Genomic DNA, 23,876 nt, shown 5'->3' with positions numbered 1-23,876 from the left:
TGCCGTTGGTGATCGTCGGCCAAGCTGTGTGTTTTGTCCAGGTAAATAACAAAATTAAAACATCTTCCACTGCCTAATAGCTCCTTTTTCATGACCATTGTATCACTGGTTTTACCACCGACCCATTCCGCATATCGTCCAGAGCTTGTGCCAAATCTCTATACTTGTACACCTTCACCAACTTCTCAACAGGAAAGTGCCCTTGTCTTTGCAGCTCCATCAGCTTCGGAATGAACTGCGCAGGCACAGAATCTCCCTCTCGACAACCTAGATATCTTCGACTTCCAGCGAGAAACCGCATGGGGCTGATCCTAATCTTGGCGTCGGCGGGTGGTACGCCGACAGTGACTGCAGTCCCTTGCACGGCCAGACAGTCGAGCATGGGTTCGATGACCTTTGGTGCTCCCGTGCAGTCAATGGCGAAATCGACACCGCAGCCATCCGTCAGATCCATGATCCTAGTCACAATGTCGGTGTCTCGAGAGTTGAAGGCTACTGATGCTCCGAGTTCCTTTGCCATCGACAGCCTGGTGTCGAGTAGGTCCACGGCGATGATTTGATTCACGTTGAGATATTTTGCTCCCATCAGTGCTGTGAGGCCGACTGTGCCGAGACCAAAGATGACGATGGAGCTGTCGGAAGGTGGGATGAGGACGTTCAAGACTGTGCCGATGCCTGTGAATATATTAGTCAAGCAACAGTCGTTAAAAGTATTTGGATGCTCACCGGATTGGAATCCACAACCCATCGCTGCGAATATAGAAGCATCTTCTGACGGATAGTCATGCTTGACTACACAAGTCTCATGCACCAGGCTGAACTTCGAAAAGCTTGACTGTCCAAAGAACCGCATATGAACAGGCTGAGAACTCCGAAGTATCTGAGCCGATGTAGTCCCATCCTCGCGCAAGCCTGAAAACCTCAAATGTCGCCCCTCATCGCAGTCCGCTGGATATCCCCTTTCGCAGTATCTACACTTTTCGCAGAAACTCAAGGATAGCAAAACAAAGTCACCAATCGCCAGACCTCGACGTTGTGCCACCGCAGTGCTGATAGATCGAATGTATCCAGCGCCCTCGTGGCCAAAGACCGCGGGAAGGTTGCCAGCGCCGAACTCGCCTTGTTGGCAGGCGATGTCTGTGTGGCAGATTCCGCTGTACTTCATCTCAATCAGGATCTCATTGTCGAAGGGTGGGCTGAGGACGATGTCTTCCAAAGTAAAGTCCTGCTGGGGCCGGTGGACGACGTATGCGGGAGTTATGATGCTTTCTGGTGGTGCGTCGCCCATGACGATGTTCCAGGAGGTCGTTAACGATGAGCGAAGCTGCAATGAGGATAGTTACGATGTTCAAAGGCCGCTAACGAAGTGAATGGGCCTGGGTGACAAATGCAAGGCTCGATGGTCGTGAGTCTCCGCACCTCCGCATCCTCCGTGCGAAGGGAGTGATGTCTGAAGCAATGCACCAACATTGCATACATACTATGTCTCCGCAAGACAGCGTTGACGATAGATGCCACGGCACAAGAAGGTGCGGCAAGTAGATTGATCACATTCCCCGACCTTCCATTCCAGGTCTGTCGTGGAGTCGGCGTTGCCAAATGGTGTGTGCCGGATTCTGGCACTGGAGACTGAACGAAGCTTACCTGTCTGTCACGAATTACAGGGCAACTGCATTCTCTGTCGATGTTATAGCCTCATATTTCGTAAGGAAATGCTAACACGCCCAACATTCACGCAGTCTTGGCATTCACATGCGACTTTTCCATGCAGACTTTCCCCGTCATTTCGTCCCCAGTTGCCATCCGTATCATCGCAACACTGTTCAAAGCACATAGAAAAAATCAGGCCTGCAGTTTCCAGAGTCAGCAAATGATCATAAAGTTCATTTCATATAGTGGCATAGTGGCACTGACCTCTTGTCTCCTAGCGCAGCGATTTCCTCCTCGCTCTTGTTCTCGATCCTTGCGTCTCTCTTACCGGCACGTCTTGCTCGGTTCTCCAAGCTCAACAGAACATATTGCAACATCGATCCTAGCGTGATGCCGATGGCAACGTACCCCAAGGCAGTGGAATTGCCCGCTCGGTAGGCGGGTGCGTCGCTCGCAGGGAAGAGGTAGGAGATTACGACGCCCTGTGAGTTGTCAGTCTCGACCAATCTGGCGGTAAACAGAGCTAGACGAGCCTGAAGGTTGGCGAGGCCAATGCAAATACCGAAGACGATGCCGCGTTTGTAGAACTGCATGCCGAGTCAGTCTCTTTTTCAACGATGTGGAGTGGTCTGCTTACTCCTTCAATGTTGTTGGAGATCCAGACAAGCGCTGAATGAGACCGTTAGCTTGGTTTGGCGGACTTCCAACAGTGAACATACAGTGCGGAACGCATGGGTATACGCCCATGGTTGCGAGGAAAGAACCACCTGGCGGGTGTATGTTCAGTAACTTCCTCTTCACTTTCTCACAAAAGTTAGTTTGACCGACCGTATTTGACCCAGGGATGTACGTGCGCAACGAGTAAGGTAAATCCAATCACTCCAAGTAACGATGTTGAGATTTGTATCAGGCCCCGACGCATCAAGCGATCGGATACGAAGCCGATGAAGATCGTGAATAGCGCACCCGCCGCGTAGGGTGCTACAGAGAGCAAGTTTGTGCGGATCACTGAGAAGCCGAGGCCTCTGAGTACTGTCGAGGGAGTTAATGTGGCAAACCTTACAGAAGGGATGATTGGCTGGAGACAGACCTGTGGGTAGGAACAGGCTGAAGGCATATAAGCCCCCAGAGCACCCGATGGTCGTGATAGACCCTGTCCACGTCTTCCAATCCGAGACAGCATCCCACACATACTTCCACTTGAACGTTTGCTGATTATCACCTCTTCGATCATCCTCTGCAAGTCTCGCAAAGAGCCTCGCCCGGTCTTCTTCGGAAAGAAACTTCGCAGTCTCCGGGAAATCCTGAACCATAAAGAACGATGCCACGCCCAACACAAACGTAGCCAGGCCCTCGATGATGAAAATCCACGCCCAGCCGGGGTAGCCTCCTACACCGTCCATTTGCAAGATTGCTGCTGGCAAAAGACCGCCGAAAGAGCCAGCGAATGCTGCCGACGCGACGAATATGGCGGTGCGAACGCCAAACTCCGACTTCTTGTAAAAGCATGAGAGAATAAACGCCACGCCAGGATAGAGGCCTGCTTCGAAGACGCCGAGGAACCAGCGGACAGCGGCCATGCCGGCGAAGTCTTTGACAAGGCCCTGGCAGATGCAGACGATGCTCCAGAGGATGATACCACGAGCCACGAAGAACTTGTCAACGTCTTGCTATGCGCAGTAGTACAGGCGTCTTACATAGTCGGCAGATAGATACTCGGCCTGATCTTGCCAATGAAGACATTGCTGATCGGTTCGAACACGGCATAGATCACGAAGAACAGAGCCAGGGATGTGTTGAACTGGGCGTCTGTCATTTGCAGGTCTGCTTGGAGACCGGCAATTCGTGCCTGGCCCACATTTGTGCGATCCAAGAAGGAGGCGAGGTAGAGCAACGAGAGCCATGGCATGAGATGCCAGTCGATGCGGTGAACTAGATCGCGGTCTTGCTTGGAGAACTGTGAAGAAGGAGTCAGAGACATCGGAGGTTCTCGTCTGGACAACGCACCTCTTCATTTGTGTGTGCTCCTGTAGGCAATACATCCTCGACGAGATCTGTTGTTGCCTTGAGGTCGGGGCTCGATGTTCGAGACATGTTGACCCTCACTACGGGTAGCCGAAGATCGTGAAAGTAGTCAGCAAGAACGCGAAGAACAGACTCTCGAGGAGAATACTGTGGTCTTTCCTCGTGGTTCTAACTGAAAAGAAGAGCTGCCCTTGCAATTCAGAGGAACATGATCTACTCCAGGACTGGCAAGCCATGCGACCAGTCCAAGACGCATTTAACACGGTCTACCACATCCTAAATCCGCGCATGCGCACTCCTCAACGCCTCACAAACATCTCGAACATATAGCTGTGCCTTGCGGATCGGCTGCATATGCATGAAGGGGTGCGGGACGCCCATGTACCTGCGCATGGTCACTTTCACCCCATGGGCAAGCAGCGCCATGCCGAGAGCTTCGCCTTCGTCACGGCAGGGGTCGCAGTCAGCCGTGGCGAGGAATGTATCGGAGAGGCCTGCGAGGTTCCCTTCGATGGGTCGTTTGAAGAAGGCAGGACGGTTCGAGACTTTAGCCTTGGCTTGCTCGGTCTGAGGGGTATACTGATTGGCGAACCACTTGATTCGTTCCCAGTTTAGGCAGGGAGCGAACTCGTTCTGGACGAGGGAGGGAACCAGTGACTTTGCGGCGTCGGTCGGGTCTTAACGCCACGTTCCTGGTACGCTGAGAACCGCTGCCGAGCAGTTAGGGTAAGAAAGGAGGTGAAGCGGGAGTGCGGAGGTGCGGAGCGGTGAAGGCGGAGGGAGAACCGCGGGCACACGGCACTGATGTGGCCGCCAGCAGAGATGCCCCCCAGCGAAATCGAGTCTGGCAGCGTGTTGATCTCCGCTGCGTGGGCATAAACCTGCAACGCATCGTCAGCAGGTCGTTGATCGAGAACGCTGCATCGACTCACCCAGCGAACTGCCGCCCAAGCGTCGTCATGGCCACGGCCGATGGTGTGTGCTGGTGGATTGAGCGTGTTAGGGCTGTTGGTGAACGTTGGGAATTCAGCAGCCAGCCTTACCTGGAGCCAGCCGATAGTCTACATCGAGCACCATAATTCCCAGCACGTCGCAAAACTGCGCACAGAGATGCGCGTCACTGCGAAGATTGCCGAGGACGAAACCTCCACCTGGTTCGGGGTCAGATTCCGCATAGATAAGTGAGTGCCTCACAACGCACCGTGGAGGTTGATGTGAACTGGATATGGCCCGGCACTGTAAGGAGAAGTCGTTCAATCGGGTTCATAGCACCTTATAGTGATAAAATGGCCATCGTCAGAAGGTACTGTGATATCTTTCACATTCCCATGGCCAGAAGTGTCCTTGACCCAAGGCGGCAGGTTCGTTCCTAGAGATGCGAGTTTGTCGTAGTAGTATTCAACGAATTCATCGTCGAGGCGTGAGAGTGGGAACCGATCGTCAATTGGAACTGCCATCGCGAGAACATCGAATCCAAATAGTTGGTTATAGAGGAGAGGAGAGAGAAGGTTTTTATACAGAACCGTTCACGCAGCTCAAGTGGTCGGCGCCACCAGCAGTGCAGTCCTTAGTGTGGAACCTCCCCATGTCTCCCGTTCTTGAACTCAATTTTCTCATACATCAACCTCGCTCTTTTGCCCCTTTCCTCTAAAGCTGCCAGTTTGATGGTTGTTCATGGCCTGAGGCATCAAGCCGGCTTTTGGGGGCCAACAAGGCTGAAGATCATTGGCTAGCCGCTAGCGCAGGTCATGGAGGCCAGGATTTCGGACTTCTGCACGACGACATCATCGCCTTCTGATATACGAAACAAGGCTTCCCACTTATCGAGCCTCAATTTTGAATCCATTTCCGAGGCAGGATGCTTTTCTATGCGGAGGACTCGCATGGTGGGCTGGCGATGCACGATATGGCTTTGCGGTGAAGACTGTGAACGTTCAAGAGCAGCGAGTCCAAACTCGAGAAGAGACGGATCGGAGAATGGTACCGGATCAGAGAGACGCAGACGGGGAGACAGAGCCTTTGTTGAGTCGGAGACGCGATGATGGTCGCGGTGAGGATACTGTCAAAGAAAACAGCCGACTTTCGTCGCTACGAAGACCAGCCGTACTCTGGATACTTATTCCCATCACGCTGTTGACCGCAGCTCTGGGCGGCGCCAATCCCTCCAAACAGGTCCTCATCCTCGATCTCGTCTGTCGGGACTACCGAACGAATGTCGACGGCAATGAAGACATCTGCCGCTCGCCCGCCGTCTCCTCCCGCTTCTCCCTCTTCTCACTCTACATTGCCCTGCTGAGCGGCTTGCTCCTGATCTTCTCCGTGCCTCGACTATGCACGCTATCAGACCGATGGGGCAGGCGACTGCCTCTGATGGTTGCTGTCGCTGGGACGATCGCCAGCGAGATCATAACGCTCTTCGCTGCGACATACCCGAACACCTTTCCCACGATTCTTCTGCTGCTTGGTGCCGCGCTCGAAGGTGCTACAGGATCCGTACTGGTGACGACCAGTGTGGCTGGGAGTTACATAAGAGACTGCACAAAGGCCGAAGAGAGGAATACCGCGTTCGCATACTTGCATGGCTGTCTTGCCGTGGGCTTGACGGTGGGGCCCTCGCTCGCTGGGCTGGCGGTTGATAAGAGTGGGACCATTACCGTGGTCTTTTACATGCTGGTGGGGATACACAGCTTCGTCTTGCTGTTTCTGGGCTTCCTCGTACCGGAGTCGCTACCAGAAGAGAGCAGAGTCAAGAGAGATCGTGAAAGCGACGAGCACAATGTGAGGGAAGAGGGCAATGCCTGGTTCAGCCTCAAGCCTTTCAGCTCTTCGGCTATCATCCGCCGCAACATCCTCTGTCTGGCCGTCATCGATGCCATTGTATTTGGTGTTGGCCTCGGTAGCGCCTCTATCGTGCCCTACGCAAACCTCAGGTTCGCATGGAAAAGCGTCGAGCTCGGGTACATGATGACAGTCTCCCACGGGACAGGCATTCTCGCCAACTTTCTCCTGCTACCTCTACTTACCTCTCTCTTCCAGTCGAAAGACTCAACATCGCCCTGCACGACGTTCGACATCACACTCATCCGGTCTACGTTGCTGATCACCGCTTTCGGATATTTTGGCTACGCAGTTTCCCCGTCGGGAGCCTTCATCCTCCTCTCCAGCGCCATAGTTTGGCTTGGCAGCATCGCAGCTCCTGTGGTACAGAGCAGTCTCACGAAGCATGTTTCAGCAGAGAGGACAGGGGCCCTTCTGGGAGTGATTGGTCAACTGCATGCCTGTGGAAGGATTCTGTTTCCGGTGATCTTCAACGGGATATATGCAATCACGGTGGAAAGTGCGCCGTGGTTGGTTTTTGCACTGTTGGCTGTGGTGTTGGTACTTGGAATTGGCGTAAGCTTGGGAGTTTGGATTGGTGGCGAGGAAAACGATGAAGGACGAGGAGCGTGAAGTAAATGGGGATTGGCGGTGATTCGATCCTTCCCTTTGACAGGTATTGAAGAATCGCCTTTGCATCTCTACAACACTCTCGCATCTGTTCGTTGTCGTCTAATCCTCACACCTCCGCCTCAACTTCAATCTCAATAACGGCACCTTCCTTCGCAAGCCCACTGACCTACCACTTATCAGATCCCACAACTACCAATCTCTGCATAGATATACCCCTACTCACCTGCACAGCCGTGCTCACGGGCTTCAATCCAGGTGCCCACTTATCCCACACCCTCGCCACAATCGGCACATCCCTCTTGATATCCAGAAAATACGACCTCCTCAGCACAACTTTCTCCAGACTGGAACCCGCGGCTTCAAGACAGGTCTTGATATTGGCCATAATCTGTTCCTGGAACGCATCCCGATCATCAGTCGTATACCGTGTGGAGAGAAGGAGAGGTACCTACGGTTTGGGCCTCACAACCTCCCTCGACGACTTTCGCCGTCTCGGGATCCTCGCCCATCCATCCAGCTAAGTGGATCCTATGGCCTGTTGCGCGGACTACGAGGCTGTAGCCGTTGAAATTGGGCGCTGGAGCGCCGGGGACTGTGGCGAGGGTTCGGTCGGGGTGAGGCATTTTGAACGTTTGGCTGGTGTGTAGGTGTGATGGAGCTTCCAATCTGGAGGTTCCTACTTCATGTCTTGAGGACGTTTGGAAAGCCGATTTTAGAAAACAAGACGACGGCAGAGGCCTAGGTACGTGTGTAAGATCTTATCTGCTCCGGATCTTCGTTCCTGTGGAAGGACGTCATTACGAGAGGGGTCTTCATGTGAAGGATCAAAGGATCTTGAAGGAGTTGCTTGAGATAAGTATAGGAAGGATTCAGACACTCGAGTTGGCTATGTGTTTGTTCTTGAATACCACGCACACTTTCCTTTTGGGCTCCCATCTGCCAGCCAGCGGTGGGTTTGCGAAATCTATACGTGCTGGCTCCAGCAGGTATCTTTGACGCTGGGTTGCCACTCGCCCACGACAACATAGATAGCAAGAGTTGCGGCTGGGAAGTAAAGTCGCTCGTTGGTAGTAGTCTGCTTAGCGGTTGGCGACAACTATTGTGCTCTACGAATTTATCCCTGTACCAGCGAAATTCCAGCCTTTCTGTGGTCTTCCAACTGGTATTCGGCATAGATGCTCCTCTGCAACGACCTTGTTGAGTTCAAGATGTTCTACGGAGGACTTGCTAGAGTCCCCAGCATGTATTCACCGTACCGAGAGGTCTGCCGACTGTCCGTAAGAGAGGTTGGCTGCTTGTAAAGTTGGTTGTGTAGTGTCTTATCACAATCCAACGCCAGGTGCAAATTTCCTCTCGTACACAAACCCCAGCCACGCCAGCAACGTACACGACAGGAAGAACCGGATTGTAAGCGTGAAGATCCCTGGCAGGTGACGGTGGAGTGTGGTGAGCTGTGTCATTCCGAGCCACCAGCAGACACAGCTGAGGGGAAGATTGATCCAGAGCAGCGAGCGGCCGACCAGAGTGCGCGTGGAGAGTATAGATGAGATAGAGTCTTCGAAAAAGGTCATGATGGACATGAGATTGGCTGATTGATGTTCGACCATCGAATGGGAGTGCGGGCCAGAACGTACGTGTGTTCGGTGCGACGATATGCGTTTGAGAGGCTTGGATATGAAGTACGCTTGTACACAATATCTTTGGTGAATCTCTGAAATTGATGCGATGAACTTGTTACCGATTACCAGCGAACGGTGACAAGGCTCTCAGTGCTCATGAAGTTGGGACCACGGCCATTAGAGGGGATCGTGCACGTTCAATAGTAGCAGGTGCCCATGTGATCATCCCTTTACTCAGCACAGTCGGTTCCATACTGAATTTGTTATACCACGACCACCCGGAGATCCACCATACTGATCCACATAAGCGATTGATGCTTTACCCACGCTATTAGCCAAGCAAAAGGTCTTAGCAAGAAGCTTGGCGGATAGCGTGCCGCGGAAAGTCATAGTCCGCGAGGCTAGCATAGTGCTAAGGAATGAGTGATTTTGTCATAAGCTCTTCTCTTTGGTACAAGGCTGGCGGCGCTAAGATCAAGTTTGCTCTGGGGCTGTAGGCCGAGGATGGATGGAACATCAACTGTGCCATCACGACGTTTGATCTAATACGAGCCTTGGCGTATAGCCTGACTTTTTTGTCAGTACAAAATGTCATAACTCACACAGCAACGAGGACAGTCTCTTCGAGCCTCCTCTACCTTCGGGCACAAATATTGACAAAGCTGAACGCAAGCGGGCACCAGCGTTCACACCGTCTCGTAGACTCCGCGGCCTTCGGATTCAATCGTTCACAAACGGAACGGCTTCTGTATAGCATGTCAACAGCCTTCGAGATCGCCATCAGCCCAGCGTGCTAACCATGCTCAATAGTCTACTGCGTGGCCTCCTCAGAGCAACCATGATTCGTTACCTTGAAACAGACTTCTTATAGTTTTGCCCACGAGGCTGCCTTGGGCAAAGTGTGCGTCGTCGTGGGTGGTATGATATTGCTTACACATACATCGTACCAGCTCTTTTCTCATGACCTGAGCGTGGAAGGTATGGGCCCTATGGAGCCAAAGTCAACTATCACGTCGCGTTGCATAAAGACCCATTGTTGGTTCCCAGCTGATGTTGGTGTTGGGTGTGATGAACAATCCTCAATGGAGCGATCGTGGAAACGATGACAGTAGAAAGAATGTCTCTCAGTGTTGGACCAATGTCAGAGCTAGAACCCGTATACGAAGGATGCTCCGTCTCAAATGCAGTCGGTGCCGGACAAGTTGGACATACGGCGAGGGGAGCTGGATGAAGAGATGGAGTTGTATCACAGCGATGCACGTGGTGTTACATTGATGGATGTCTTGTCTGTCGAGCAAAATATATATACCACGCAATGATCAACCAGAATCGAACAGCAAGCACAGCTGAGCCAGCCTCCCATCTGTTTTACTCTCTTCAACAATCCAAGCAACAACTTCATTCTCTCATCATGAAGCTCGTCACCTCAAGTGCTCTCGGCCTGGCCGCTCTTTCTGCTCTGATTGAGCAGGCAACAGCAGTCAACACCTGGGAAGTCGCCTTCTGGCAAAGCATTTCATGCACCTCCGAGGGCGTTGGCACCCAGTCCGGCCCTTCCAGCCCAAAGGCGGGAAGCGTTTGCAAGAATATTCCTGACCCTGGCTACACAGCATCTTTGAATTTCTTGGTCGGCCAAAACCAGGGCTACAGTTACTACTTGGAGCTGTACGAGGGCGACAACTGCGGTGGTAGTGACCTTGGCACTTACGATGGTACGATCTCCCGAATCCAGTGTATTTACCTACGGTGACTAACGTTCAAAGGCAACCCAGGTGGCACTATCTGCATCGAGACGGGGTCGAGGGCCCACTCTTATAAGGTCACTACCAAGAAGGGCACCAAGCGGGATGTGGAATCTACCTCAATCTCATACGCAATCGACTCCGAGAGTGACATCCAGGCACGAGGCATTACAACCGCCCTCGACTCCCCCCAGAAGCGAGCCACCTACTCCCTAGGCTGGCTGCAGCTTGGCGTGGGCAGTACCGCTGCCTGGGTATACATGGCCGCTGGCAAATGTCCAGCGACTGCCAAGGAAGAGGACGTCAACAAAACCCAGTGCGGTCTCGCGGCCACATACGCCGTTATCGCCGGTTTCTTCACCGTTTTCCAGATCCAGGGACTCCTCCGCCACGGAGCTCCAGACGCTCGTCGTATCAAGGGCCGTATGCCAGCAGACATTGACGAGATTCTCGGTCTCCCCAAGGCCAACCATACTCTCGTCGACGGTCTGAACGTTACCATGAGCACCCTGGAGCCACACATGGATGAGGCTGGCGAGCTGTGGCACTACTACAGCTGGAACGCTCTCGAGCTCGACAGCGGCAAGACCTTGCAGGCCACTGTCCGCCTCCACCCGGATGGTCGTTCGCAGACAGTCTCTGCAGCGGAGGATGCCGACCAGAATGTTTCGAAGCGTGACACCACCAACGCTTACTACTCATGGGTAAGTAGTCCCATAGTTGGGATCAACACAGGCTTGCAAGCGACTGACCTTCTGTGCAGGTGAACGGTAACAAGGCCAACTTCAACAGTGCCAGCCACGGCACCAGCGCTGTCAAGCAGGCCACAGCCTCCATCTGGAACTATGGCAAGAGCAAGAACGTGGCTGAGCACTGTGTTAACTTTGAGGACTACAACACTAGCCCAACCAAGTACATCGACCACGGCTCATTCGCCATCGTTGCTGGTACTTTCACTGATCAGTCTGGAACCTGCTAAATGACCCACAGATGTACTGTCGAAGATGGGCATGAAGGAAGCAGGGATTAGGCTCTCTGCCGGGGAGTATTGTAGCTGACGCGGAGGTATGACTTGATGGGAGGTTAATGCTGGCTTGCTTGTGAGGTGAGGCATAACGGCATGTACACTCATTAGTAGCAGGTAGAAACACTCATTTCACCAACGTACTATAAACACTTCCTCCTATTACAGGTTGCATACATACGAGACTCGAATGAAGCGTTGGGCGTAGTGACGATGTCTACTTGTGGCACAATCTCCCTAAGTCATCGAATTCAAATTGGCCCACAGGCTGGAAGAACTCAATGATTCGTTGGCGGATGTTTCAAAGAGAATGGCATCATACAAAGTCGAGCTTGGCCAGGCTAAGTATGTCACTTCATTATACATCGAACGGTACATACGCATACATACATATACATAGGAAAGGCAAACCAAGAGAACACCGTCAAAAGCCACCACAATGACGCCTAGCTTGCCCAGAACGCACACAATGCAGAACACACAAGATGCAGAATGCAAATGAAACCATCGCGACTCTTCTTCTCGCCCTCTGCAAACCTAACTTATCACAGTCCGCACCCGAATATTTGCAAAGTGCATCGTCGCAAGCATATGCTTCAAGCTGGGTCGTTGTGGATACAGAATCCACAGTCCAGCATCCTGCTGCTCATCGGGATGGAAACGGTCGAAGAAGGTCTTCTTGCCTCCTAAATGCAGTTGTCCAAAGATTCGACGATGCGTTTTCTTGATGACGCCGTGCAAGACTTTGGGTACTCGCTCCATGTCCTCTAGCTCTGGAACGACTTCGAACCCGAGACTCAGTTTTGTGATCCCCGTCTCTTTGGCCAGCGCCATGGTTGCGTACAACAGGAGATCGGAGGTGCCTTTCGGTGCGTCGGCTGCTGCTATGAACGGATCCACGTGGTAGCCTTGCCCGAGCTTGCGCAGAGCTGCGAAGCCGTTGATATTGCCGCTGGCGTCTTTCGAGTAGACAAACGCCATCAGACGAGGCAGTGATAAGATGTCGTATACAGTCATGAACGCGTTCGTCGCCCCGCTCTCTGCGTTCCGCGCTGCACGCCAGTCTTTGTAGATTCGCACTAGCTCTTTCTCAATGGCTGCGTCGTACTGTTCAGCGGGACAGTATATGTCCACGGTTGTCCCTTGTTTCACCAGCTGCCTGCATTTTGCCACAGTCCTATTTCCGCTGCGTCCGAGAAGCATTGGGTTGGTGCAGGGATTCAGAACTTTCTCGGTGCCAAAGTGTATGGACATCCACTTGTGCTGGTGAGCGATCTTGCTCATGTTGTCGCTGGCCGCGACCATGGCGACGCCTAGGTGTTGCTTCTTGCAATGTGCTTGAAACTCTCGGATAAAGCTGAGGTATTGATCCGGCGGACACAGTGGATCTCCCGAGATCATGGCCACTTTATCCAGTACTTTGTAGATGAGGGCACCTGTTTGACTGCCGTTGATGTAAAACGAGTAGCTCCAGTCCCTTGCACCCATGTGAGACGCAGTGCCGTATTGCAGCAAAAGCGACTCGATCGTGTCGAGCGCCGCGGTGTCCTGCAGCGTATAGCTGCCGCCGCGGACGAAAGAAGTCTCCGTGTCCCATTGCGCCGAAGATCGACCTGACTTTGCACCGGATGAGAGGGAGGAAGAAGATATACTCTTTCGAATAGACTTGTTGCTGGGTGTTTGGTGTGCCCAGTCCAAGAACGTGGGCGATGGCGAGATTCTCACCATTTCATTCGCTGTGCATCGCTCGACAGCTTGTGGTTGTGCTCTCCTTTTGCGCTTCTGTGGGTTGATGCTAGGAGCCACGTTCAGGCTGCCGGAGGAGTTGACGAGGGTTTCGGAGGACATCGTGTTGACTTCTGTGCTGTTCTTGAGCTCAGTCCGGAGCCAAGCATGGGCGACAAGGCAGCGAACTTATACCAAAAATCACGAACAACGCACTTCGGCGCCGAAGGGCAGTCCGTTCAGTGCACTGCACCGCCGCATGGTCTTTCGTGGAACGTCCAATCGCCATGACGCGAATTCGAAGTAATCGCAATCGTAGCGCGAGCACGCGTTTAGATAGCCAGTCCAGCATGCGGGCCACCCGCCAGTAATCTCAGTGCCTGATTTTTCGCACTCGCGCACGGCTTGAATCGCAAGCACCGCCTGGAAAGGCAGAAACATGGGAGCGAGGCTGATCCGGTGTCAGGAACGGGCTTAGCTCCTACCTACAATGGTATACTCTACGAGCCGGAGCCCGCGCGTTGTAGCCGTAGTATGGTGCAATGCCTCACTGTACGATCTCTGCCTCAGCCACCTCCACAGATTCAAACTCTGTCAGCCGCCTCGAATTTGTTTCTTTGCTGGCCCTACTTATACAAAGCCGCAGTGTCGCCCCCGTGTGATAGACTTTACACAACGAACGGCTTTTTAGTACAGTGTGTACGATCGCCTTTGCATCCTTCCTGCGATACGTGCAGGGCGATGCTCTATGCAAGGGCTTCCTTCAAGGGTCCAGGGAAAGGTATAAGGCAGTAGGGCTCTACTCATGATTATAGTCTGTTTGCTCTCGTAAATGTAAGCTGCCATGAGGTCGAGCTTACCCACCAAGTTCCATGTGTCACCTATGTCTGGCCAAAGCATCCGAATGAAATTGCGATCGACGTCAGCTTTTCTTCCCGCCGCCTGCCGCGCATTGAAGATGTCAGAATCCTTCTCAGAGCTGACAGGCCTCCGCGGATTGCGAGATACATGTGATGGGCGACCAGGACGAAGCCTTGCTCCTGGTCTATGTCGCCACTGCAGCATCTTGTGCTTACTCTTCGATTGGAGTTCTCGTCTATACTCGGGAGATACTCAGCGGAATGTGTTGAAATGATCGCTGCACTAGTGGTGAAAGAGAATGGGACCGTCCCAGAGCGGGTCAGTGTGTCCATTGTAGCTGGGTTTGAGAAGTGATGAACTACAGTTCATTAAGACACGTACCCAGAAACTTAAATTCAAGTCAAACGAGAAATAAGTACTCTAGAGAAAACGCCAACCTCCTGCTCGCACAACATGACTGACGAGTTGGTACCATTAAGCAGTACGGCAGCAATGATCACCCCAAGCCTTCTGAAACTGCTGGATCATGCACTGAGCAACATCATCACCGCCAATACCCCAGACCTCAGATGAGTCAATAACATAGCTGTGCTGATCAGGGTCCCAATAGTTCTGCTGGTTTCGATTCAATGCAGCACAGGCTATCGAGGATCAGCATTCATCTCAGTTTGTTTAGGCTCTACAGATATCCTACTGGAGACCGCTCCGCCCCAGACATTGCCGGCTTGAAGCATGTGGTCCGCTCCGTCGGCTCCGATGCCGTTGCAGATGGGACTGTTGGACGCGCTGTAGAGCACTTGTCGGCGGTGGAGGCCGGTTTCTTGCCAGTCGTTGCCCCAGCTGGCATCTGCTGCACAGCCTCTTCGCTCGAGAGCGGGAGCTGCGTAGGAGATGCTGGCGAGGAACAGGGAGGCGAGGATCTCGTACTTCATCTTAAATCGTTTTGCAGAGGCTCGCTGTGGGGTATGGTATCGTCGCTGATGGAAAGTGTAGTTGTTGTTGAAGGTGAGGGTGGATGCTGTTGGGAACACACTTGCAATCAGAGATCTTCAAGGTCTATATATCAGTGTTTTGCAGATGTCTTTGAAGACGATCTCGTGGTGAGTTATTCTTGGCTCCAGCCATGTCCTACAATTCGAAGGGGCGATAAATCCCATGTTGGTTTACAGTAAGACGCATGTTACCACATCCATTTCAATGAACAAAGTCGCCTCTATTTTGAGGCGCTGAAGATTTTAATGTCGTTTTGGTTGAATGTTCGCTTGTGCTTCAACTTATCAATCCTCGCTACCAGCTGACTCCTGGCTTCCGGCTGGCCAAATCCCGCTGGGCAACCCTACGCTGACATCTTCGCGAATTACTAAAGCGTTCTGCCATCCAATGAGAAATGTTGATATTCACGAATGCTTTAGTGAAGGGGCTTTGCTTAGCGCTCTTCCAGCTTCGTGAACTGGAAGTTTGGTTCTGCCGCTATGTTAGGACACGAGGCTGAAAATCTGACACGGCAAGAACCAACACAGATGAGGATCGTGACATGCCTGTCATGGTAGCTTAGGATGCCGCCCTATGCCTACCAAGAGGACGGTCGAGGCGAAGCAGCAGAAGCAAGATACTAGGACCTAGATTGTGAAATGTGTTTGTCCCGAGTATAAGACTAGCCCGGTTCTCTGTCACCGTTTCTCGAACATCATAAAAGACAGCTTCTCCGAGTCCAGAATCTTTCCAAACACCTCAAAGGCCCACAAACCCAATACTTGCAACCACATTATCACCATGAGGACTACAATCATCTCCCTGGCTGCCCTCTGCAGCGCAGCTCTCGCCGCCCCGGTTACAACTCCAGCCCCTGTCGATAGCGAACTCTTCACTAAACGCGACGTCTGCCTCGCCGACGCCTCTATCCTCTACAACTGGTGGGAATCCGGATGGCAGCGCTACCGAATCGCCTTCAGCACCGACCAGCTGGGCGGCGACAACAACAAGATCCTCGCCGCGGCCCACGATGTCTGGGGCGGCATTGACAACGATAGTGACGATCGTAAGTGCAGAAATGGTCTTCTTTCACAGAAGACAGTCATACTGACTTTGGGATGTGGCAGGCTGCGGTCAGGCCTACGACGACGTCCAGAACGTGCAGATCTACTACAATGATACCGAAAAGAAGACGGTGGTCGATGTCAGTCAGGCGATTGGGCCTGTTGGACAGGATGTCATCAACTGCTTGGCCCATAATTTTCAGCAGGCTTGGTCGAACAAAGTCTGCCCCAACGGACGCACCGGTTAGAAGTTGGTGGCGGAAATCATACATTGAAGATTTAGAGGTTCGCTGGGGGCAGAGTTTGAGGATGTAGGTAGTTGCTGTTTGGCTCGCGGTTGGAATTTCATGTGATCTGTACTCGTCGGTTTTGTGTAGCTTTTTCTAGACCTATCGAGCGAGGAGTCTTGAACATTGTTTGAAGCGAATGGTCTTCAGCGCTCGTTACCTCGTCTCTGATGGAAGTTTGCAGTTGTTTCTCCAGAATATTGCTATCGCTGGAGTGGTCATGAACAAATAGGATCAGAACTATCTCAATAAATCAGGACATCTCCATCTGATTGACAAGAGCTAAGCAGGGTAATAGATATCCTGTGCCTTGGGGACACCGCGGCATTCACTTACACCAATGGCGAGCCCGTGATTGGACGGCTGCCTTTCCAAATTCGGCCTTCGCGTTGTGCAAGCGACGTACATGCCTGCATTGTGGCATATGTAAACGAGACAGTTTCCGAATTTGTCTTTGCTTTCTGCCCATCCCATAGAACCTCGTGGCTATGGATTCTGTTTCAGGCTGGTTTTCGTACCTCAGCTTGGCAGCCACGGCGTCCTCGCTCATCCTAGCCTATGTGGTCTCCACAATTATCTATCGGCTCTACTTCCATCCACTCGCCAAATATCCCGGGCCACTCTTCGCTAGAATCAGCACGTTCCCATCCTACTGGCACACCCTCAAACAAGATCGTCACATCTGGCTCTGGCGTCTGCAACAACAATACGGCGACACTTTCCGGTATCGGCCTGATGCAGTACTCATCAACACTCCCACGGCTTTCAGATCAATATTTGGACCGAAAGGCAACGTGCGAAAGAGTGACTACTACAGAGTCTGGCCAAGGACTGCTGAGGTCACGAGTACTTGGAATGTCACAGATATTCCGGCGCATGCCAGGAAGCGACGGGTGATGAACCAGGCGTTCTCGGAGAAGGCGTTGAAGTCAGCTGAAATCTTCATTCATGACAATGTGGATCGCTGGTTGGATTTGTTGGGAGATCAAGGGAAGACTGGTACAACCTCTATCAACATGGCTCACGAGATCAATTACCTTGTGTTCGACATTCTGGGAGACCTGTGCTTCGGCCAGTCGTTTGGAATGATCGAGCCTGGGAGTGAGATGCGTTATGTGCCCGAAGTGCTTGCTACATTTCTTCAGCTGTTTCACCCCGTAAGATTGCATGACGCTTGTATCTCGCTACATGTTGCTGACATTCATTCAGATAGCATTCTCACCTTTGGCAGAGTGGTGGGTCTGGGCCAAGCCACGAGGCCTCGATAAGATTCTGGGCTACGTTTCGCCACCAGCTGTCACCAACTGGGAGAAGTTCGTTGCCTCGTGTCTTGAGAAGAGGACCAAGGTAGAACACGAGAACAGAGCGTTGATTAAGCCAGAATCTGAGGTCAGGAAAGATTTCTTCTACTACCTCTTCGACGCCAAAGACCCGGAGACTGGAACCGGCTATGATCTGAACGAGCTCTACGGCGAATGTGAGCTGCTGATTGTTGCTGGATCGGACACTACGTCGATCGTCATGTCTGCGATGATATTCTATCTGGCCAAGAACCCCGACGTCCAGACGAGGCTGGCGGACGAGATCTTGTCAACCTTCAACGCCTACAATGAGATTCGCGGCGGTAGCCAAATCCACTCTTGTCGATACTTGAAGGCTTTCATTCAAGAAGCCTGCCGCATGGCACCTCCCGTCGGGGCTGATCCAGCACGTCAAGTCCTGTCGGGAGGCACGATCATCGACGGCCAGTACTTCCCGGAAGGGACAAAGCTCAGCATCAGTTGCTATCGCCTTAGCTACAGCGATGATGTGTTCCCTGAGCCGTTTGCCTTCCGACCTGAGCGCTGGTTGCCTGAGCATAGCTCACCTGAGAGGCTAGCGATCCAGGAGCAGGGCTTCTGTTCATTCCTTGCAGGTTCTCGTGGTTGTGTTGGAAAGAACCTGGCGTGGCTGGAGATGATGCTGGTAATCTCAAAGCTGGTGTACAAGTATGAGGTTATTCAAGACCCAAAAGACAATCTTGGGGGTGGAGCTGCAGATGGAAGGATTGGACGGCAGAATCCGGATCAGTATCAGACTTATGATGCCTTTGTTGCGTTAAGAGATGGACCGATGGTGCATCTTCGCCCAAGATGAGCTGCAATTGTTGATCAGAATCGTGAATGGTGTTGATAGGGGCGGCATCGTAAAGGCGCAAGTACAAGAACGGGGTCGTCTCAGTCGTACAAAGTGTTGTTCGAGGACATCTACATTACATACTCAAACTCTTCTCCCAAATGCTTGTCGTTGTCACGGCTTCCGACTTGCGGTCGTCCTTTCCTTGATCTCTTTCGTTCATGTCCCGATATGACAGTATCAGCATCATCTGAACCGCCATTGCGCCTTCGTCATATCAACCAACACCTGCATTTTTGAAGCGAACTCTCTTCGCACGTTACACCGCCTGTGGGATATATTCCTTAATAGCAGGATACACCTCATCCGGCACCAACGGGAACAGAAACTTCGCCCCCGGATTCTCTTGCATAGCCATCTGAATCGCTTGTGTGAAGTAGTCGCCGAGATCAGGATGTCTCCTCAGTCCTCCACCGAACGATATCCCATCCCAATGCCTCTTCTGCAACGCCTCCACCAGCTTCTCCCAGTCACCATCCTCGCCAGGAAGAACTTGTAAGGTTTCGACTGTTGTGTTCTTGAGCGACCGTAAGTCCTCCTGTAGTTTTTTCACACTCGCTTCGACCTGGGACTGCGATCGGGATTCGCCCATGTTGTAGCCTTTCTTGCCTGCTTCGCTGAACCAGCCTGGCTTGATGCCGATGATGAGGATGTGCGTCATATTGGTCGTTTCGAAAGCTGCGGTCATGAAGAACGTGAGGAGGGGTTCTGTTTTGCTTGCGGCATTGAATGTACTTCGCTTCCGTATTTATCTGACTGCGAAAACCAAGCTGACTCTGAGCTGACTCTCCTTTTCGATTTACGTTTGAACCGTCTGCAGGAATGAGTCTTAGTAAGAGGACAAATATTGTCCCGGCTGAACGTTCGAAGCCTCGGTCTCGGCCTCTTGAAAGTGCGAGTTCGAAATTCTCGCAGGACGGCAATACCATGAAAGCAAATCGAGCGCCCTTGACAGAATATAGGTATAGTCACCCTCGCGCATTCATCCCGTTCCTGACGCAAGTCTTACAGAGAGGGTTTTGAGTATCGAAAAAAATCCTGTCAGATCCTGTGCCTCTTCGAGACAGCCCACACTGTTTGCTGTAGAATTTGTACCAATGCCGGCACACAAGTATGTTCGTAACTAGCATTAGATTGGAATGAAACTTACTGGCAACCCTGCTCAACATAGCATGAGGATCCATGTTCAATGGGTCCTGCTCTTTTCGAGAGCGTGTACTGTGCCGGCAACACTGGTTACAAGAGCATTTGGGAGAGCATCCCCTTCCACTACCTGTAGGACGACGTGAGTCCCAAACATGCAGGCCTCCATAGTTTCAGAATCGAAAACTCGTTTGATCGTGTCTACCCGGATCGCAACACTGAATTTACTAGGAGGCCGACGCCGATATGAAGGTTACACAGTGCAAACAGCAAGTATTTAGTGAGCTACATTGCCGCTAACGGTCTTTGCCATAAGGACTACATTGACCCATATCTAAGCAGCCATGGCCTTGCTCTTCCCCGCTCTCGTCTTCTGTACGCTCTCTCTAGTAGCCAGTCTCTCATTCCACTCGAAGGTCTTGGGGAATTTCCCCTTGTAGTCAAAGTCCGCACCCTTGAGTAGTGGAAGCAGATCATTCCAAGAGACAAACATGAGATCTGCGTATGACACTCTATTGCCGACCAGATATTGCTGTCCAGTGGTTGCAAGATGCAACTCGATGACTCCGAGAATACGTTCGATCTCGTTGCCGTAGCGATCGATCGCGGATTGCACTGTCTCCGGATGGTACTATCGATTTCATCAGACAAGACCTGTGCATATGGGTGGCATCGTACTTACCCTGCTGAACCAAGCCTTCTGCCCGAAGTAGGGACCTTGGCCACTCATTTGGAAATGCGCCCAATTGCGAGCCAAGAACTTCTCGGGCGAGGTGCCAAATGAGATCTTGTGATCTTGGTCGTACGTCTCGATGAAATGGTCGATCTTTGAGCCAGACTATCCACTGTCAGCCAAAAGACTCTCATATGTCACTCTTGCACATTCTGTACCTCCCACGTCGTAACACTTGTATTCGGATCCACTAGTGCAGGCACTCTACCATTAGGATTGATGGCCAAGTACTCTTTGCCTTTGATATCCTCGACTTTGACAAGCTCATACGGGAGATCCAGCTCCTCGAGAATGGCGACAACTTTCCATGGGTTGGGGCCTTGCCGAAATTAGTGATGTTCGTTTCGCAGCTTCGTACGTCCTCTACGTACGGCTCCTTTATGGTAGAGCTTCAGGGGCTTCAACGAGGACATTGTGCTGAGAATTGCCGCTAATACCGCTGTCTGAGGTGCTTGACTGTTTGTGAAGATCGTGAAGTCTGCGCTTTAACGAAATTGAACGTTCGAACCACGGCGACCTGTTCAGTCTTCTCGGATGAATTGTTCTTCGAGGAGCGCATCACGATTACCAAGTCGGCATCCTGGCGCTTTCCGACACGGACGTCCATTGCACCGTTGGGACTAACTTGTAGATATGTGCGGTCAGAGTTGAAGCTTCCTCCAGCACAGAATGTCACTCATCTGGCAATGGTGAGGCTGAGCCCTAAACAGGGCTCCCAAAATCTTGAACGCAGCCTGAAAGATCAGCCGGATCCTTCAGTTAGGTCTAATATGGAGGGCTGCTTCAGCTCGGCCGAGTTGGATAGCGAGACCCGAGATTTGAACGTTCTCGGCACTATGGGTTAGCCACAACGACATTGGCGGTGAGCCGAATGCCCGGCCACGTGACGATACTATGGGCGTCGTCAACAGGGGCATTCTCGATTTTATCGACTCGGTCCCGGTCTCCGAGGCAATGGTCTGGTCTAGTCATGGAGAGCCAACGATCAGACGACATGGACGACTCGCTTGAGAAACAGGAGGCAGGAGAGCACGATCACGATCAGACAACGCGCCCTGATGACAAGGAGTCGGACGAGGGTCTTCCAGAGACGCATAATCAACATGCCTCGAAAGAGCAAGATCCAGCATACCTTGTTGATTTCGAAGATAACGACCCGGAGAACCCAATGAACTGGTCACCATACTGCAAAGCATTCATCACCGTCCAGCTTGGCTTCATGGCCCTCTGCGCATCTCTAGCGAGTTCGATCATTTCGCCTGCTGAGACTGTCATTGCAGCGAAGTTCGGTGTAAGTCAGGAAGTCACAGTCCTGACCGTGTCGCTCTTCGTTCTGGGCTTCGCAGTTGGTCCTCTCATGTGGGCCCCAATCTCAGAGGTGTACGGACGGAAATGGAGTATGCTTCCTGCGATCACTGTGATGGGGCTGTTTACGATCGGAACTGCGGTTAGCAGGAATCTGCAGATCATCATAATCACTCGATTCTTCGGTACGTGACAGCTAGAGGATGACCCAGAGCTTCGTGAGGATACAGGCTGATGATTTTGTCCACACAGCTGGAGTGTTTGGGTCTGCCCCTGTCAGCAATGTCGGCGCGTCGCTGGGGGACATATACGAGCCGAAGGTACGAGGGATTGCTATCACATTCTTCGCGGTCATGACAGTAGGCGGTAAGTCTCATCCTGTAGTATTATGGATACGAGAGATGCTAATAATCACTGCAGGGCCGACACTTGGTCCAGTCATTGGCAGCGCCCTCACGAACAATCCACACCTGGGATGGAGATGTAATGCTCTGTGAACAGCGGCAATGAAGCCACGCTAACTTGCTATCGCAAGGACCGAATACATATCAGCCATCTTCGCCTTCTCCATGGTTGTGCTCACTTTCTTCGCCCTCCCTGAGCTCTACAAGCCCGCACTCCTCAAACGTAAAGCGAAACGTCTACGAGCCGAGACTGGCGACAATCGATACTGGCACCCGCACGAGCAAGAGCGGATACGACCGAGCAACATGATCACGAAATACTTCAGTCGGCCATTGCAGATGCTGTTTACGGAGCCAATGGTTGCGTGCATAGCGTTCTACGCCTCATTCGTATACGGGCTGCTTTACATGACGCTCGAAGTTTCCCCGATCGTGTTTAGAGAAGAGAGGGGATTTGGGCCGGTAGTTTCGACTTTGCCGTTTCTTGGGCTATTCGTGGGGATCTTGTCAGCTATGGGGATCAACTTGGCGAATCAAGGCTTCTACGCGAAGGCTGTTGCCAAGAACAAAGATCGAGCGGCACCAGAGGCCCGACTGCCTCCGATGATTATTGGCGGCATCTTCTTCACGGCTGGGCTGTTCTGGTTTGGGTGGACAGCTGCGCCGAAGTATCACTGGGCTATTCCAACCGTTGCAGCAGGTCAGTCATCTCAGTCTCCATCGAGGTCCATACTGACATTGTCCTTCTAGGTTTCATCGGCGCCGGCTTCAACATCATCTTCCAGCAGTGCATGCACTTTCTGATAGACGTAAGATCTCCCATAATATCCTGAGCAAAATGCAAGCTAACGATCATCCAAGACCTATGCGATGTATGCGGCATCCGCCACATCCGCGAATACGTTCCTCCGATCTCTGCTCGCTTGTGGGCTGCCTTTGGCTGCAGGACCGATGTTCAGAAACATGGGAGTCGGCCCTGCCTGCAGTGTGCTCGGCGCGCTGTCTTGTCTTGGACTACCAATGCCGTAAGCAATTGCCCTGGATCTACAACTCGAACGAGGTTGACTAACGATTGGTACAGGCTAATCTTCATGAAGTACGGGCCTCAACTGAGAAGGATGTCGAAGTTCGCTCCCGTGCCGAAAGATTGAGGATTTGGTTCGATAATAGAAGGACAGCACACCTGTAGAACGACTTGGACGTGTGCCTCGCCAAAACGCTGGGGTGGCTTCAGCGTAGGAGTATACGTGTATAGATAGAATCTCTCTCGGGTTTGTGACGTACACATACCTGGTTCAAATTAATCGCAGGCTGCTTTTTGTAATGCTAGCCTTCAACCTCAGCTTGCGGCACCAGACAGTTCCAACCAATATTTGAAGTTAACCTAGGAAGTATACGCTTGGAGTTTGGTTTCTAGGCAGGGCCATCTGTCTGCCACTCGGCTGCCACATCTGGCCTGACGAATAGCGATGTCTCCCACTAACGAGCATAAAGACCGGACCAAGGCATCACAGAAGCAAATCCCAGAACGATCCGAGAAAAGTCGTATCTTTTGCACCGTCATTAGCTTGTGACAATAATACCATACGTCAGGGCTACAAAATGATCGCACGCTGCGTGAAACCAATCGTAACAGGGCCTTGTTGAAAGTAAGACCAGGTACTCAACAAACGCAGTTTCATGTTTCGAGTTCAAGT

At 52.1% G+C, this 23,876-nt stretch overlaps 13 protein-coding genes across 13 annotated transcripts; 5 read left to right on the top strand and 8 right to left on the bottom strand.

The window, feature by feature from the left end:
- Positions 1 to 88: 88 nt before the first annotated feature.
- Positions 89 to 1,288, bottom strand: M409DRAFT_66076 (uncharacterized protein; the record flags this gene model as incomplete). The annotated part of the gene is made up of 2 exons (XM_033816775.1): positions 89 to 675; positions 727 to 1,288. 2 exons carry the CDS (start codon positions 1,286 to 1,288, stop codon positions 89 to 91), a joined length of 1,149 nt encoding a protein of 382 aa, XP_033668454.1.
- Positions 1,289 to 1,823: 535 nt separating this feature from the next.
- M409DRAFT_22369 (uncharacterized protein) lies at positions 1,824 to 3,744 on the bottom strand (the record flags this gene model as incomplete). Its single annotated transcript, XM_033806306.1, has 8 exons — positions 1,824 to 1,848; positions 1,915 to 2,237; positions 2,288 to 2,319; positions 2,370 to 2,417; positions 2,479 to 2,682; positions 2,741 to 3,316; positions 3,367 to 3,607; positions 3,658 to 3,744. 8 exons carry the CDS (start codon positions 3,742 to 3,744, stop codon positions 1,824 to 1,826), a joined length of 1,536 nt encoding a protein of 511 aa, XP_033668453.1.
- Positions 3,745 to 3,951: 207 nt separating this feature from the next.
- On the bottom strand, positions 3,952 to 5,132 carry M409DRAFT_66074 (uncharacterized protein; the record flags this gene model as incomplete). Its single annotated transcript, XM_033816774.1, has 6 exons — positions 3,952 to 4,332; positions 4,473 to 4,556; positions 4,608 to 4,657; positions 4,719 to 4,826; positions 4,877 to 4,911; positions 4,948 to 5,132. The coding sequence occupies 6 exons, from the start codon at positions 5,130 to 5,132 to the stop codon at positions 3,952 to 3,954; spliced, it is 843 nt and encodes a 280-aa protein (XP_033668452.1).
- A 520-nt stretch (positions 5,133 to 5,652) lies between these two features.
- On the top strand, positions 5,653 to 7,125 carry M409DRAFT_66073 (uncharacterized protein; the record flags this gene model as incomplete). Its single annotated transcript, XM_033816773.1, has 1 exon — positions 5,653 to 7,125. One exon carries the CDS (start codon positions 5,653 to 5,655, stop codon positions 7,123 to 7,125), a length of 1,473 nt encoding a protein of 490 aa, XP_033668451.1.
- A 106-nt stretch (positions 7,126 to 7,231) lies between these two features.
- On the bottom strand, positions 7,232 to 7,748 carry M409DRAFT_54156 (uncharacterized protein; the record flags this gene model as incomplete). The annotated part of the gene is made up of 3 exons (XM_033812613.1): positions 7,232 to 7,291; positions 7,349 to 7,519; positions 7,578 to 7,748. 3 exons carry the CDS (start codon positions 7,746 to 7,748, stop codon positions 7,232 to 7,234), a joined length of 402 nt encoding a protein of 133 aa, XP_033668450.1.
- Positions 7,749 to 10,155: 2,407 nt separating this feature from the next.
- Positions 10,156 to 11,465, top strand: M409DRAFT_54155 (uncharacterized protein; the record flags this gene model as incomplete). Its single annotated transcript, XM_033812612.1, has 3 exons — positions 10,156 to 10,456; positions 10,508 to 11,190; positions 11,250 to 11,465. 3 exons carry the CDS (start codon positions 10,156 to 10,158, stop codon positions 11,463 to 11,465), a joined length of 1,200 nt encoding a protein of 399 aa, XP_033668449.1.
- A 582-nt stretch (positions 11,466 to 12,047) lies between these two features.
- Positions 12,048 to 13,238, bottom strand: M409DRAFT_36546 (uncharacterized protein; the record flags this gene model as incomplete). Its single annotated transcript, XM_033810572.1, has 1 exon — positions 12,048 to 13,238. The coding sequence occupies one exon, from the start codon at positions 13,236 to 13,238 to the stop codon at positions 12,048 to 12,050; it is 1,191 nt and encodes a 396-aa protein (XP_033668448.1).
- A 1,332-nt stretch (positions 13,239 to 14,570) lies between these two features.
- M409DRAFT_22363 (uncharacterized protein) lies at positions 14,571 to 15,028 on the bottom strand (the record flags this gene model as incomplete). The annotated part of the gene is made up of 2 exons (XM_033806305.1): positions 14,571 to 14,737; positions 14,791 to 15,028. The coding sequence occupies 2 exons, from the start codon at positions 15,026 to 15,028 to the stop codon at positions 14,571 to 14,573; spliced, it is 405 nt and encodes a 134-aa protein (XP_033668447.1).
- An 841-nt stretch (positions 15,029 to 15,869) lies between these two features.
- M409DRAFT_36553 (uncharacterized protein) lies at positions 15,870 to 16,380 on the top strand (the record flags this gene model as incomplete). The annotated part of the gene is made up of 2 exons (XM_033810573.1): positions 15,870 to 16,125; positions 16,196 to 16,380. The coding sequence occupies 2 exons, from the start codon at positions 15,870 to 15,872 to the stop codon at positions 16,378 to 16,380; spliced, it is 441 nt and encodes a 146-aa protein (XP_033668446.1).
- Positions 16,381 to 16,907: 527 nt separating this feature from the next.
- M409DRAFT_22361 (uncharacterized protein) lies at positions 16,908 to 18,555 on the top strand (the record flags this gene model as incomplete). The annotated part of the gene is made up of 2 exons (XM_033806304.1): positions 16,908 to 17,576; positions 17,629 to 18,555. 2 exons carry the CDS (start codon positions 16,908 to 16,910, stop codon positions 18,553 to 18,555), a joined length of 1,596 nt encoding a protein of 531 aa, XP_033668445.1.
- Positions 18,556 to 18,853: 298 nt separating this feature from the next.
- Positions 18,854 to 19,255, bottom strand: M409DRAFT_22360 (uncharacterized protein; the record flags this gene model as incomplete). The annotated part of the gene is made up of 1 exon (XM_033806303.1): positions 18,854 to 19,255. The coding sequence occupies one exon, from the start codon at positions 19,253 to 19,255 to the stop codon at positions 18,854 to 18,856; it is 402 nt and encodes a 133-aa protein (XP_033668444.1).
- Positions 19,256 to 20,071: 816 nt separating this feature from the next.
- M409DRAFT_22359 (uncharacterized protein) lies at positions 20,072 to 20,883 on the bottom strand (the record flags this gene model as incomplete). The annotated part of the gene is made up of 4 exons (XM_033806302.1): positions 20,072 to 20,368; positions 20,420 to 20,575; positions 20,629 to 20,789; positions 20,838 to 20,883. The coding sequence occupies 4 exons, from the start codon at positions 20,881 to 20,883 to the stop codon at positions 20,072 to 20,074; spliced, it is 660 nt and encodes a 219-aa protein (XP_033668443.1).
- A 557-nt stretch (positions 20,884 to 21,440) lies between these two features.
- Positions 21,441 to 23,330, top strand: M409DRAFT_54148 (uncharacterized protein; the record flags this gene model as incomplete). Its single annotated transcript, XM_033812611.1, has 7 exons — positions 21,441 to 21,960; positions 22,028 to 22,141; positions 22,196 to 22,258; positions 22,328 to 22,879; positions 22,930 to 22,988; positions 23,041 to 23,204; positions 23,261 to 23,330. The coding sequence occupies 7 exons, from the start codon at positions 21,441 to 21,443 to the stop codon at positions 23,328 to 23,330; spliced, it is 1,542 nt and encodes a 513-aa protein (XP_033668442.1).
- Between the last annotated feature and the right edge of the window lie 546 nt (positions 23,331 to 23,876).

The sequence above is a fragment of the Zasmidium cellare genome, assembly GCF_010093935.1.
Source record: "Zasmidium cellare ATCC 36951 unplaced genomic scaffold M409scaffold_15, whole genome shotgun sequence".
In the NCBI taxonomy this organism is placed as follows: Eukaryota; Fungi; Ascomycota; class Dothideomycetes; order Mycosphaerellales; family Mycosphaerellaceae; genus Zasmidium; species Zasmidium cellare.
The sequence above is the reverse complement of the archived record's forward strand: the minus strand, read 5'-3'. Positions and strand labels throughout refer to the sequence as shown.